Source organism: Parasteatoda tepidariorum, chromosome 7 (assembly GCF_982258835.1).
Source record: "Parasteatoda tepidariorum strain Cologne lab strain chromosome 7, Ptep-v5.0, whole genome shotgun sequence".
In the NCBI taxonomy this organism is placed as follows: domain Eukaryota; kingdom Metazoa; phylum Arthropoda; class Arachnida; order Araneae; family Theridiidae; genus Parasteatoda; species Parasteatoda tepidariorum.
In genome coordinates this window covers 36,527,708-36,544,307 of record NC_141761.1, presented here as the reverse complement: position 1 = coordinate 36,544,307, position 16,600 = coordinate 36,527,708, and the positions used below count along the sequence as shown (strand labels likewise).

General features: G+C 27.2%; 1 protein-coding gene across 2 annotated transcripts in view; it reads right to left on the bottom strand.

Moving 5' to 3' along the window:
• Positions 1-10,693: 10,693 nt before the first annotated feature.
• LOC107440029 (uncharacterized) overlaps positions 10,694-16,600 on the bottom strand; it is a 29,931-nt gene continuing 24,024 nt past the window's right edge. For both annotated transcript variants that reach the window (XM_071183578.2, XM_016052807.4), the window contains exon 4: positions 10,694-16,528. In XM_071183578.2, the coding sequence (XP_071039679.2) occupies positions 16,341-16,528 (188 nt within the window). In that variant the 3' untranslated portion in view covers positions 10,694-16,340. The remainder of the gene's footprint in view (positions 16,529-16,600) is intronic.

Below are 16,600 nucleotides of genomic sequence, written 5' to 3'. Positions count from 1 at the left end.
GTATACATAAAGCTGTGAAAGAGCATTTGCCATTTTAGATAAAGAATTAATGTTTTCCAAATAAAGTGGATTTGTAGTGATGCAAATCCCCTCTAGTGTCATCGAAAAATTTCGTTCGGTTCACATTTAAATACAAAAAAAAAATTTATTGATTTTTTTCAGAAAAACTACTTGTTTGCTGTATATACAGCGGAACAAAGTATTTGAAAGGAAGTAGAAATGCTAAACACAAGTTAAATAGAGAACTCCTTCAAAGAAAAACTATCTGCAGTATTCCGATCCCTTTTGAAAAATCGGGAGAAAATGTGGAAGAAAAGAATCAGAACAATTGAAAAACCATTCAATTGTAAGTATATATATATATATAAATGTCATGTATAAATGAAGGAATAAATGTCAAATAAAAATTTTAAGACTCGAATGGAAATTAAATTTGATATCTGATGTAAAAATTCTATTTTTGTTTGTAAGTATTTCAGTAAAAGTTTAGTAACAGTAACTGTATTTTTTCCTTATTCTTAGAAAAACACAGTGATCTCTCTCAAAAATATATATATATATATATATATATATATATATATATATATATATATATATATATATATATATATATATATATATATATATATATATATATATATATATATATATATATATATATATATATATATATATATATATATATATATATATATATATATATATATATATATATATATATATATATATAATGTATATATATATATATATATATATATATATATATATATATATATATACTAGCTGTACCCTGCGTGCGTTGCAACGCTTTCAGTTTGAATTTAAATTTAGTATTTAAGTATGTGAATGAGATTTGTGGATTTGTGATTATGATTTGAATAGAGAATTTTATTTAATGGTGAAAAAACCAGTGATAGTCTCAACAGTTAATTCTCCAGGATAATGTTAGTGCATTTTCAAACAGACATGTATGGTGATGCACACCGACCATGAAACATATTTTGGATGATGATCTGAAATAATTCTGGATCAATGGCGTCATGAATATTTCTGCTGATATGAGCTGACCAATTTGTCCTGGTGTGAGTTTTTCAATAAGCCAAATCATGTGGCAATTCTCTTTTTCTGCCGTTCAATAAAATGCATCAAACACCGTGTCTCTCTAAAAACATGACTTTTCGCAATAAAACCAAGTTTAGAGCTTAATATTTATTTTAACTCACGTGTGATAATGTATCATGAAAATCCGATGATGTTTGCCTAAGTTACTAAAGCTCTTTAATTTTAGCTCAAACAGGATTGCATGTGAATGTAATAAATAACTCTAGCTGTCCATATGCGCACCGATACTTGTAGCAGCACCGAATGAAGTCATTTGGAAACACGAATGTACTGACCTATATTCGCCAAGAAAAGTTTCTATTGATTTGCTTGACCCGATAACAACGTTGATAATGGCTCGGCTGGCGACTTTAAATCTGGTAGTTACACTTTGCCTCCAGAACAGCAAATTCCAGCTGTTTCATTCTTAAATTTGAGAGCACTACAAAACATACATAATTGATCCATTTTTCCGATGATGACGCTTGGGTGAAAGACTATAGTTGGTTGTCGGATCATAGTGAAATGCACTGAGATTCAAATCAGAGTATTGACAGCGTCTGAATAGCGAAGTGCGTTCTTGATTGATTTTTATTCTTGCATCCCGTTGCTCTGATGTTTCCGACGAACGGGCTTGATAAGTGCGTAGTTGATTTGTTAACAGTCTTCTTTCCTGTTTCTCAGACGTTTCTAAGGAACGGGCTAAAGCATTGTGTTCTCGATTAGTTTCAAGTCTTTCTTCCCGTTGCTCCGAATTTTCTGAAACACGGTTAGTTCTCTTCTTGCGTGCTTGAGATGTTGATCGACTAAGAGCGATTCGTTTAGGCGGCATATTTTTGCAAATATTCTCTTTCAAACAAAAAGAAATGTAGAAGTTGACAGTGGTCGCAAATTTGCTAATTCGAAAATTCACGTATTTATTTTAAATAATAAAAAAGCAATAAAAATGAAATAAATTAAATAAGAAATATAATAATGATAAAATTTAAAACAAAAATCTATTTTTGGTAAAAATATACTTGTGGGTGCCCCTTGACGAAATTGGTAACTTATGTTTATCACCATTCCTGTTTGCGCGGAACACCGAGGTAACAGGAATGGCTGCCAAAACATAATGATATTTTAATAATACATTGGAAAATTTCAGCAAGACATCGGCCAAAACTTTATAAAATTGCAATGAACCCAAAGTAAGCAAAATTAATAAACCCAATAAAATGCATTTTGAATCGAAATAAAAATTAATGGAGTAAGCACAGAAAGAAAAGGAAAAAAAACATCTCACTTATTCATTAAGCTTGAATTTCCTCAGTTTCAGGTGCACAGAATTCTCTAATAACAGTTAGATACTGTCTAAATTTATCATGAATAGAATCTGTGTTCCTCCATCGCCACATAAATTCGGCGAAATACGAATTGAAAATGGCGTCTGTGGTATCGGAATGGCGGTGACATTTTTTTCTAAAGTCCTTTTTTTATGACTGCCCACATACCTTCGATCCTATTGATCAGAAGCAAAAGTAACCTAACCAGCCGGTATCCAACATAGAACTAACGGACTTCTGAAATTACATATACCGTTGAACATTTAAAAATAACGCTGAAATTTAAGCAAATCAGAATCACGATTGGGACTCAACATCGGCCGGCTTGGAGATCAACCGCTATCACAACTTGGTGAGAGTCAAGGGGCACCCTCAAATATAATCTACTCCTATTTTTTGAATGAAATAATTAAAATGAATGTGAATTCGCAAACTTTGTAATAATAAACAATCTAATAGTTTTCAAATGACAACTGTCAGCAATGAAAAATTGCATACTGAATTGAGCTAAAATTGCATACTAAATATAAATAATTATTAAAAGCGTGCAAGATGAAAGAAATTTGCTTTTGCCTTGATTTTTATTAAACAGTTTTCACAATACTAAATCCGTGATACGACCAATAATTACGAAACTTATTCTCGTTGATTTTACGTGCTTGTGCTCACCTGAAATAAAGAACCGAATTATGATTAAATATTAAAGTATATGTAATTTACTTTTCTAAAAGAATAGAGCTATAAGATAGAAAATATCACTGTTGTTATCTTCAAGATATTTGAAAACTGATTCGTGTACAGCAAAATTTAAAACAATGGCTAACTTTTAACCAATCAGAAAATTCCATTTCGATTTTCGCTGATACCGCTGGAACGGTTTGTGGCAGAATGTTCTATTGTGAATCTAAACCATTCTCGAATCCTTCTGAAGGTACACAGAAAATTTCATTTAAATCAGTCCAGCCGTTTAGGAGGAGTTCAGTGACATACACACGAACAGACGAAATATATATATAAAGATATATATATATATATATATATATATATATATATATATATATATATATATATATATATATATATATATATATATATATATATATATATATAGATAGATAGATAGATAGATAGATAGATAGATAGATAGATAGATAGATAATTCCGGAACATGCTCTCAGAGAATTTCCGTAAAAGCAATATACTTAAAACCTGGTTCAACCATATTTTAACTGTCCCAAATCAGCCCAGGTTTAAGGCAGTTGCTCTCTTTAGACTTGTAACGGGCCATGACTGTCTGGCCAAACACCTTTTTAGTATAAACATTTTTGACTGTCCTAAATGCAAGCTCTGTCGCCCTGGGGAGGACATGGACCTGCCCCACATTTCCGTCTGTCTTGCGCTCATCTCCACTACTGAGATTTACCAGTTTAAATGGTTATAAAGTTACCGATTGGAACAGAAATTCGTATAACAAATGCAGTGCTTCTAAATTTTAAACTCTTATTTAATTGGCTTCAGTCTCATTCGAAGTAACGAAATAAATAAGAAACAATGGTCACATTTGTCTATATAACAATATCAAACGAGTTACCAGTGTTAATATTTCAAATTAGAAAAAACGTTCGTCTAACTCAAATATTATGATTTAAATTTGAAATTATTGCTCTTATTTAGTTGGATTTGGTATCATTCAATTTTAAGCAACGAAATGGATAGGAAAGAATGACCATTTGTCTAAGTAACAATGTCAGGCGCTTGAAAAATAAATGACAAAAATTTTATCCTTTAGTTGCACATAAGTTATTGGTAACTTCAAAAATATCAGTTATCTCAACATTGTTTTTATTTGTTTTAATGAAGCATAAAATCTACATGAATGCCCCAAAATGAATAAAAAGCATTGAAAATTTGTTTTAAAGAAAAATGATCTTTGAAGTTATTCAGATAACTAAAACTGGGCGAGAAATTTTAAGAAAGTTTTAATTAATTCCAAGAATTTCAATCTAACCATCTTGTTAAATAGCAATATCACAGTGAATTTAGTTACCAAACTAAAATAAGTCCTTAACTTCTTAAAATCAGGTATGATTTGTATGAGTCAGGGCCCTTTAAATTTCTCAAATAAGCTGAAATATCCATGAAGTAATCGCATGAAATTTTAATAATTGAAGAAACATTTATATAAATACAATATTTCAGAGCATTGGTGGTTCAGACGATATAGCTCCGGCCAACCAATGCAGTGACCCAAGTTCGTATCACAGCAATATGAATTCCGCACACGGCTTGCACTGACCACAGTGCTGATGTAAAATATGACCAGTGGTAGATGGATCATGGGTTAGAGTTCTCTTGCTGTCTGGCTAACTGCGGGAGCTTTTAGAGGTTTTCCTCTTCATGTAACGCAAATGTGGGTTGGTTGATGTAACAGCCTTTCCCAACACTTAATCAAGTAAAAAATATTATTCTATAAGCATCAAAAAGTTCTATACAAAAACATTAAATTAAAATGCGACATTTTATTAAATATGAATTTTGAATTTAATATCTTATTACTTTGCGCACATCAATTTTTTTGTTCTTTTTTAGTAAAAATTGTCGTTAATTTTTTTACTGTTTTACTTCTTTGCGAGTATTCCATGCGTGACTTTACCGAAGAAGTTTTGTCTGAAATATGTTAGGAATTGAAAACATTCCTCTAATAATGCCCTCCATAAATTTATGCAAAACATATATAGGGTATATCCTGGTAGAAAAGAACTTCATCTTTAATGGTTGCATGTTAGTCTCCAGAGATTACTACTTGATGATTCCATTTAAGGAAAGAAGAAAAAAAATTCTCCAATAGAAACTATACATGTATTTTAAATGCAAACTTACTAATTTATATGTTTAAAAGCAGCAACATATAAATTATTTATTCAGATCATAAAAAGTTCTGGAAGGATTTAAAAATGGTTTATGTTAGTTTCAGCTATTATATAAGATGAAAGAAGTATTGCTTGAACATATTCTAAAATTATAAACTCATATTATATCAAATAATTGAAATTGGTTTTACAAATAGCTGGTAATGCAATTTTCTGGTATGAGATTATTTTCGTTAAATATTTTTAACGCAACTATCTGATCGGTTAACTTTTATAGTTACAGACAATTATTATATTTCTTACATAGACATAACAATTTTGCAAACAATTAATTATTATTATTATTACTGAAATCAATTCCTCCATTTTAAGACAAAAAACTGGCATTTCTTGCTCTTGTTAAAAAACAAATTGAAACAGAGAATTTATTAATCTACTACTAATCTACTTTATTAATCTACTACTATAGGTCTACTAATGACATTATATGTAACAAAATCAGAAAAAATGGACATAATTCCTTTCTTAAGATTAATCTCGATCTTTCACTTTGTTGGAGTGTGATCAAAATATGGAAAATTGTTCCATATTTTAATATATATATATATATATATATATATATATATATATATATATATATATATATATATATATATATATATATATATATATATATATATATATATATACACTACCGGTCAAAAGTTTGCGAAAATTTTGAAACCTACAAGAAAAAGGTCTAAATTCAAATGTTCATAGAACTGCGAAAAATCATTCAAATCGCATGAAAATTTGATATGTTCTAAAGTGAACCCTCTACAGTTAGTTACATATAATCAAATTGCAATATTTTGTTTTTTGCGAACTGAATCCAGCTTTTCATCATGGGTTGTTTCTATGGTGAAAAAAGTTGTTAAATTTGAACACTTGCCAAACTTGCGAAAAAATGTTTTTGAACTTTCTGTTAATGGAAAATAGTTATTTGAATTGTTCTATGTAAGCCCTCAAAATTTCAGATCGATTTGATTTTTCATGACGAAGTTATAGAATTTTGAAAAACATGTGTACTTTTCTCGATTTTTGAGCATTCCACATATGCGGTCTTTTGGTCTATACATCTTCTACCAAAGAACTTTTTAATTTTAATGTTTTCTATATTTTCAAATAATTAATATTGATTACAAAATAAATATACTTATTCATTAATGTATTTATTGTTATTAAAGAATGTATTATGAATATAATTAAAACAATATCTTTTATGCAATTTGAATGATTTTTCGCAGTTCTATGAGCATTTGAATATAGACCTTTTCTTTGTAGATTTCAAAATTTTCGCAAACTTTTGACCGGTAGTGTATATATATATATATATATATATATATATATATATATATATATATATATATATATATATATATATATATATATATATATATATATATATATATATATATATATATATATATATATATATATATATATATTATATACATATATATATAAGCAAAAAGGATCATTACTATTTCAAGATTTATTAATTTATTATTAAACATATATATACAGGCTTGCTTACTCTTTACCAAGTATGATTTATCAAAGTCCAAGTCAAGTTAAAGAACAGATAGCTTAAGTTAGAGATGTACATAAAAGAGATGCAAGTATTGTTATTGTGAGTTTCGTACCTCCTACCTTCTACATTACATGGCGTTTGGGGGAACGGTGAGACTACTCGGTCAAGTAAATTCCATGTATAACTTCTGGGGATATTCATTTACTAATCATTGACGATATCAGACAGCGTTGACCGATATGCTGACCATTATTGGACCCATGTTACCGTAATTATACTCGGATGAAGAAGCAAAACATTGCATTGAGAAATCTATTTCAAATTCCATTAGTAGTTGCAGTAATATTTATCTTAACATTTTTAAAAATATAAAAACCTTAAATCAAAATTTCTCGAAAGTCCCTTTCAACATCAATGATGTAATGCCATAAGGTTGTTATTATAGATTGGTAACGAGTAAAACTAAATATCTTTCCTTTCTTCAAATTTTGTCATAAATTTTGTTTTCTTAAGTTAAGCTTTTTTCAAGCACTGGTAATTATTTATTTCGATACGATTTAGATAATATAAACATATGCTTACATAAAATTGTAATTGCAGATTTTCTTAACAAAAACACTTTTTCTTAGTAAAAACACACAAAAATATCTACTTTAAAAAAGAGAAGAAGAGAAAGGAAAAATGATGAACATTAAGTTATCAGGGAGTAAGTGATCGGAGCGAATTAGGGGCTGTGTCTCCTCTTATAACAAGAAAGATGCCACGCATATGTAAGGCTATAATAAAAACAAAAGGTGGATGGTTCGAGGAATCTAAGATTTAAATGTTAATTTAATTAATGTTAAATATTTGACCTGTTGTAAATAAAATAGTTCAGTAAAAATGCAAATTTTTTATACTATTGTTATTATTTTTTTAGAATTATTTATGTAATTATTGTTATAACTTTTTATTTTAATTTAATGTAAAGTAAAAATATCACAATAAAACTAATACAAATGAGCAATAAATATAAACAATAAATATAGACAATAATAATTACAATAATGAATAAGAATATTTGTTTTATAATAAATATTAATTATTTGAAAATATAGAAAACATTAAAATTAAAAAGTTCTTTGGTAGAAGATGTATAGACCAAAAGACTGCATATGTGGAATGCTCAAAAATCGAGAAAAGTACACATGTTTTTCAAAATTCTATAACTTTGTCAAAAAAAATCAAATCGATCTGAAATTTTGAGGGCTTACATAGAACAATTCAAATAACTATTTTCCATTAACAGAAAGTTCAAAAAAATTTTTTACCAGTTTGGCAAGTGTTCAAACTTAACAACTTTTTTCACCATAGAAACAACCCATAATGAAAAGCTGGATTCAGTTCGTAAAAAACAAAGTATTGCAATTTGATCATATGTAACTAACTGTAGAGGGTTCACTTTAGAACATATCAAATTTTTATGCAATTTGAATGATTTTTCGCAGTTCTATGAGCATTTGAATATAGACCTTTTCTTTGTAGATTTCAAAATTTTCGCAAACTTTTGACCGGTAGTGTATATATATATATATATATATATATATATATATATATATATATATATATATATATATATATATATATATATATATATATATATATATATATATATATATATATATATATATATATATATATATATATATATATATATATATATATATATATATATATATATATATATATATATATATATATATATATATATATATATATATATATATATATATATATATATATATATATATATATATATATATATATATATATATATATATATATATATATATATATATATATATATATATATATATATATATATATATATATATATATATATATATATATATATATATTATATATATATATATATATATTATATACATATATATATAAGCAAAAAGGATCATTACTATTTCAAGATTTATTAATTTATTATTAAACATATATATACAGGCTTGCTTACTCTTTACCAAGTATGATTTATCAAAGTCCAAGTCAAGTTAAAGAACAGATAGCTTAAGTTAGAGATGTACATAAAAGAGATGCAAGTATTGTTATTGTGAGTTTCGTACCTCCTACCTTCTACATTACATGGCGTTTGGGGGAACGGTGAGACTACTCGGTCAAGTAAATTCCATGTATAACTTCTGGGGATATTCATTTACTAATCATTGACGATATCAGACAGCGTTGACCGATATGCTGACCATTATTGGACCCATGTTACCGTAATTATACTCGGATAAAGAAGCAAAACATTGCATTGAGAAATCTATTTCAAATTCCATTAGTAGTTGCAGTAATATTTATCTTAACATTTTTAAAAATATAAAAACCTTAAATCAAAATTTCTCGAAAGTCCCTTTCAACATCAATGATGTAATGCCATAAGGTTGTTATTATAGATTGGTAACGAGTAAAACTAAATATCTTTCCTTTCTTCAAATTTTGTCATAAATTTTGTTTTCTTAAGTTAAGCTTTTTTCAAGCACTGGTAATTATTTATTTCGATACGATTTAGATAATATAAACATATGCTTACATAAAATTATAATTGCAGATTTTCTTAACAAAAACACTTTTTCTTAGTAAAAACACACAAAAATATCTACTTTAAAAAAGAGAAGAAGAGAAAGGAAAAATGATGAACATTAAGTTATCAGGGAGTAAGTGATCGGAGCGAATTAGGGGCTGTGTCTCCTATTATAACAAGAAAGATATGGTTTCATTTCTTCACGTTATGATATCTATGAAAATGCTATTGTGATATCTTCATGTTATGATATCTTTGCTATATTATCTTCATGTTATGATATCTTCATGTTATGTTATCTTCATGTTATGATATCTTCATGTTATGATATCTTCATGTTATGATATCTTCATGTTATGATATCTTCATGTTATGATATCTTCATGTTATGTTATCTTCATGTTATGATATCTTCATGTTATGATATTTTCATGTTATGATATCTTCATGTTATGATATTTTCATGTTATGATATCTACAAAATATAATATCACAGGAAATATTATGGTGGATTTTATGTTCAATGTGAATTGTTAGTTTTAAATTGGGTTATGCTAATTGTTAAGTATTATTTTATAACGATTCGAAAACTCATTTTTCATTACATCCTTAAAAAATATGGTTTTAATATTATCTCTAGGGCAATTTCTTAAACTACATCTTTAATATTTTTTTAAATAAACTTTTATTATCAGTCTTCTTTAAACATATTTTTACATTAGTGAAAGTTAAAAAACAAAAATAAATAAAAATAAAAATAGGTATTAATATTTAAGAAAAATGTTGCAAACTTATTATTTTCTTATTTTATTTATTCTTTTATCAACAATTATATATTAATTTCGCATATTCATTTTTGTGCAAAACTAAGCTGAACGATGCTAAATGAAGATCAATTCATGAGAATCTCAATTAAAAATATTTTTTTAATCACATATTGCAGGGTACGATGGAAATAATATTGCAGAACTTTTGCAGCAACAAAATATTTTTTTTTATAGAAAATGTAATTTTAGACTATATTATTATTGTTTTTGCATTTATTTTTTTAATTGTGAAAGGCCTTTTAAAACAGTGTCATTTTAATATTAAAATACTATTCATACTATTGATTTAATAATATATTTGCCACCTGATCTTTTTATACATTTTGTGAAGAAATTCAAACTGTGAAATAGAGAGAAAAAAACTACACATCTTTTTACAATTTAATATTAAATTTATTTTACAAACGTCATCTTGAAGTGCACAAACAACATTACATAAAACATCATTGAAACAACTAAAACTTACGTACACAATTTCACATTTATATTACACTATAATATTTAAAGCATGGTCAATGCTGTTCATAAAACTTGCAAATATGTTAACATTGTTGCAAATTAATTAATTTTCATATTCTTGATTTTCATGTGAAATATTCATCATTTTAAACAACTTAAAGCATTCCGTTTACCTTGAGCATTAATCTGCGAAAATATTATGAATTCCATGTTTTTATAGAAAATTAAAAGAAATCTATATATTCAAAAATATTCTGCATATTGGTTATTCTGTATTATTATATCATGTACATCACTCAAATATCTTAGGTAAAGGTGATTAAGGAGGATGTTATTTGTTAAAATATGGAGTACAATAGGAAAGCCAGCAAATAGATTTGTTAAAATATAAGTTTGAAAATGTGCATTGTGTACTCACAGCACCATTCAAAGTACTTAACACATGCAATCAGCTATTTAAGCACATAGAAAGGAATAAATTGCCATCTTCTTAAGAGTTTGCTCAGCCATTATATTCTCAATATAATGACTGGAACACAAAAATGGACAAAAACATAGATTTATAAATTAAAACATTCTTAGTTTGCAAAATAAGTTAGGTAAAATGTTTTGACAGACATAACAATAAACGGAACTCATCAAATAAAGACAAAAAATGATGAGCTATTTTAAAGGTTACTCTTTAAATATACAGAATCTATATATATATCTGTAGTGAATCACAACAATGCTTAGGGGAACGCATGACCTTTGAAATGAAAGATTTTAGAGACAATTATTTTTATTTAAACTGAACCATGAAAATTCAGAGAAACTTTTATCTATTTCCAGCTCAAAAGTTTTAGCTTAATTTCTAAAAATACAACCATTTAAAGGAATTTATTGATAAATACTACAAAATAGAATTAAAATATTAAAAAAACGCAACAAAAAAATGTAAAAATTTAGAGATGAGCAGAATAAATTTCACTATTATCTACTGGCTCATAACAGTAATATAAATCATTATAAGGATTAGTTAGTGTTTAATTTTAGTAGTGTTAAGTAAAATTAAAACTCAATCATCTCTTATTCATTTTTTTTCTGGCAGATATATGCATTTTTGGGAGCATTTTCAGAAAATTTATCCGAAAAAGTGAGATGCCGGAAAAAGGGAGAAGAAGAAAAATATTTCATAACAATAAAAAATAACTTTTATGCAAATCATTGTAAAATTGACAATGTATTTATTAATTCCTTTACAAATTATTTTTATGATACAAATTCCAATACCAAATACTAAATATACGTTTTTTTTTAAACTTTTTTATTGTTTGCCTTTTCGATTAAAGTTTTTTTTATTTGATGATTTTGAAGGAATCGCGTCAAACAGTAAAAAATGTTGATCTAAATCTAATGAAGCTGTTTTATTGCAAAAAATAAACAGAAATAGAAAGACTATTTCATAAATAATAATATTAAGCTTTTCATAACTAATAATTATTACATGAAGACAAAATTCTTTAAAATTACCAGTATAGTTATGACATTTCTAGTTTTCTCAGAAAAAGGAAGAAAAAACATCATTCTGGTTAATAAAACCGGAATAAACCATATTTAAACCATTCATTTGATAACTTTTCCTTTCATATAATAAAAGTTTGCAAGACATTCTGATGTCCAATACTATAATTCTTAATACCGCTCATTAGGAAAAAATGCATATCTGCTAAGTAAACTTAACCGGCAAATGGTTTTTATGCCATACTCTAAGGAATCATGATACGAATACCAAATTTCACAACATTTAACAATACACATTATAAGGCTATATTTTATTGTTAAATTTATTGAAATCATTACCAAAGCTCTTCCAGAAAAATCATCCATATATTTGGCGGTTCAAGAGCTGGAAACACGGCCATCTTTCGGTGGTTTTAACAATTGTTTTTCGCTCATTGTATATTTCATCAATATTAATAAGTATATATTCTTGTGATTCAACAGACTTCGGTGAAAAATTACGATTTTCCTCTCCAAAATATTAATTTGTCATACAGTTTACAAATTTTTGAAGTCATTCTTTCCAAGTGTTAATAAAAATATAAAGAGCAGCGGTAACGTGACACAAAGTATTTGATTAAAAAATCTTTAACTCAGTTCATCTCAGTTTTTCTGGAGATTCAAAATCAACAATTATTTGTCTGTGTAAGAAAAAAATTGCTTTTTGCGAGCGAATAAATAGAATAAAAATAACAATTATCTCATAAAATCTCTTTCTTTAATAACTTTAATAATATTTTTCTCAATAATTTTAATAATTTAGATTTTAACCATTCAATGCAGCAAACAGTTAACATTGTTATCTTCTCTTGGTTTTTGTTCATTTCTTGTATATTTTTTTGCTTGTTCATTTCGGTGAAGGTGATTTACGTTAAATATTTACATGTATGTTAGAAATGACCTTTGTAGTTTTATATAAAATCGTACGTACGCATTATTTTATTTACAATTGAGCAATTTTATTCAGGTGAGTGAAACTCATGGAACTGAGTATGTTACGTTTAAACAATACTTTATCACATTGAACACTACAGTTAAGTTTAGGTAAAGATCTCATTTATCTAGAATCATAGTGATGTTTTATTTTTATGAAAAACCATCGTTTTGATTTAAGTACTCTGAAGGTACATTTTACACAAATCACAATTCGAGGATGATATTATCACGCTTACATTGGAGTAATATTAAAAAACAACAGAAACGATATTATTTACAATTGTCAAAAATTAATAATCATCAAGAAATAAAGTTTACAACATTTTTCAACCTGTATTACCAATTTTTTGAGTGAAAAAAGTAAATATCATACACAATGTTACTAAAAAATTGTATATTGTTGCTATGTTCAATGAATAATTTTAAGACAACAATCTTTCAAATTTAAATTTAGAAAATGTATAAAATATATATTTTATAACCATCTTGAATAATAAAGTAAACAGTTAAGGGTCCGCTTCAAGAATTGGTATTTAAATTGGATCAAAAATATTTAAATCTGTCACTCCCTGTTTGGAAAGGTTGTCTTAAATACAATAAAACCTGAGGAAACTATTAGGAACTAAAAGCCGATCAGAAACTCCAGCAAGCTTTAGCTGGTAATCAAGCAGATTTTGATATTTTTACTACTGCCTTAATAAATAACTTTTTGCAGATTTTGATAACATTTTTTCATTGTTTAAATATTAATTAGTGAGCCCAAATGTGTTTTAATTTGTGAGATCAGTGATTACGGAACACTCGGCAGATAAATTTCACTTTTTTTTTTAATTTCAAACTTATAATTTACTTTATTTGAAGAGGGAAATATAATTTGGTCCTTTTCAGTATTTAAATCATTTTATCTGTTTAAATGAGTATCAAGTGAAATAAAAAAAATATATCACGAAACTTAAATTGATACTAAACACTATACTCCAATTCATTTTTAAACATCAATAAATAACATTCAATAGCAACTAATGGGAACAACAATTAACATTAAAAGAAAAACAATGAATCAAGTTCAATTGCCAGTTGAAACTTATGGTTGTTTTGGCGATTGTTTTTCAAATTTCCATTGCTTTCATGTTTTAATATTCTTTATATTCTCCCTCTTGGTAATGATAATTCCATGCCATTTTTGTTTTTTTCTCTTCTAAATAGTAACCCCTAAACTGTATTCACTTGTTTCATCATTATACACTACGCTTCTAAAATTGTATGATTAAGAAACACCCTGTATACACCCATTTCTTAAAAAATCCCTCTCCCAGGAGAGTGTTTACTTTAACACAATTTTCACACCATTGTTTCTAGCTTACAAAACCGTACTCAATTTTAGAATCTAAAGAAAATCTCTGAAAACATCACAATTTTTTTTCAGTGCTAAGTATACTTAAAGTAAAAATCGTTCACTGTCTTGTACATTGCAACAGCCTTATTTGAACCAATACTATGCCTATAAATCAAGGTCTCTTATGACAGTAATAAAAATATATGCACAGAAAATATACAAAGAATAAATGTCTATGCCTTGGAACAGTTTGATTTGAACTAATATTATGCCAAAAAAAATTATTTTTACAGCTGCAAATTGAGAAAAAAAAGCACAAAGAATACGAGTTTTTGTACTTTCGTGCAAGGTCTTTTACATCAGAACTATTTTATTTGAACTAATATTTTGTTGACGAAATGTCTTTTACTGCACTAAATTTTATGAAAAATTTAAAGAATAAAAGTTAACTTAAACTCTTTAGATAAAAACAATTAATATACAAATTGCGCATTTGGCATTTATTGTAGCAATATAACACTTATTGTAATAATTATTCTACATATTCACGTAACGATAATCACGCTCTGCAGCGACGTTTTTTTCTAATTTAATTGTGCTGGTATTATTATATTTAGGGGAAAAGGGATGAGAACGACAGTTTGAAACATAAATACTAACATAAACAACCTCTTATGAAGGAATTTTTAAAAAAAATATATATTAATTATGGACTTTAGGGACAATAAATAATGCTTTTCGAGCTAATCTCGCGCATCAAAATTGTATGTAAGGGAACCTTTTAACTACTCCCAATTTCATAATATCTGAATTTAAATAAGTAGATAAAATATTGCAATAATACATTAAACTAATACTTGCTCACTAAATGTAACATTTCTTCCATTTAAACGATTGTAACAAAATTATTAGATTTCCTTGCAGCATAAATTTGTCATTCATCTATAAAAAAATTGCCCATTGTGTCTGGGATAATGAGCAGACAAATTTACTTGCAAAAAAAGGTATTAATTTATTTCAACACTCAAATACAGCAATTTCCTTTTGGAAAATGTAACTGTTTCTGAAATATCTACGTTAAACTAATTCAATGCAGGATCTTCGGACTAGCACAGCCCCAAAAAGTTGCAGGAAGTTAAACCTTTCCTCAATAACCGACAAACCTAGACGTGATGCAGTTGCGGCCTACCGTTCATCTACGGATCATGATTGTCATTCTGTTCCTCTGCATCGTATAGGCCTTCTCGCCACGCCTTTTTGTCCATTTTGTGATACTGGAGAAGAAATGGGCAGGGACAATTTGCTGCCATGCTGGGCTCTGAGTAGAGATACTGGGTTTTCAAGGTATAGGGAAGCAAGAGAACATTTAGGGCAATGACTTCTGTCATGTTTGATCTTCTCATGTACACACTTTTGTATTTTTATCTCTTTAAATATTTGTACCTTTTTGCCTTGCCAATGGAAATTTAACAAAAATATACAAAAATTATTCTTGCAACATATCACAAGATTCAGCATGCTTTTCTTACCAAAGGAACAATTACACATGAATAAAACAAAATCGAAATAGTGATTAATGCAAATGAATTTAAAGCTGTTTCTTCCATAGGCAAATCAAGAAATTGACAAGTTTTAATTTATAACATTACCTCTTACACGAGCAACCATTACTGATGAAAATGCTGATGTTGCAAAAGCTGTTGATAGTATATTTAAAGGAACATTAACAGCCTTGGTGTTAGTGTAACAAGGAAAATTCATGTTTTTAGCGACTGTTAATGAATTAAAGTTTTTTATGAGTCAATCCAGTTCCAAATAGCAAAGGTCATATATAAATACCAGATTGCAAGCAAAATCATCACATAAAGAACTGCAAATAATAATGATATATTTTCAATGAGCCTTACACAGATCACCGCTCTGTAAATTGTAGAAGTTGACCAGTCTCTGATCGTAATTTCATCATTTGCAGATGAACCTCCTAAAATTTTAATACTTTTATTAGAAAAGCATTAAAAAAATAATTTAATATTTGAGCATGCTGATTTATTAA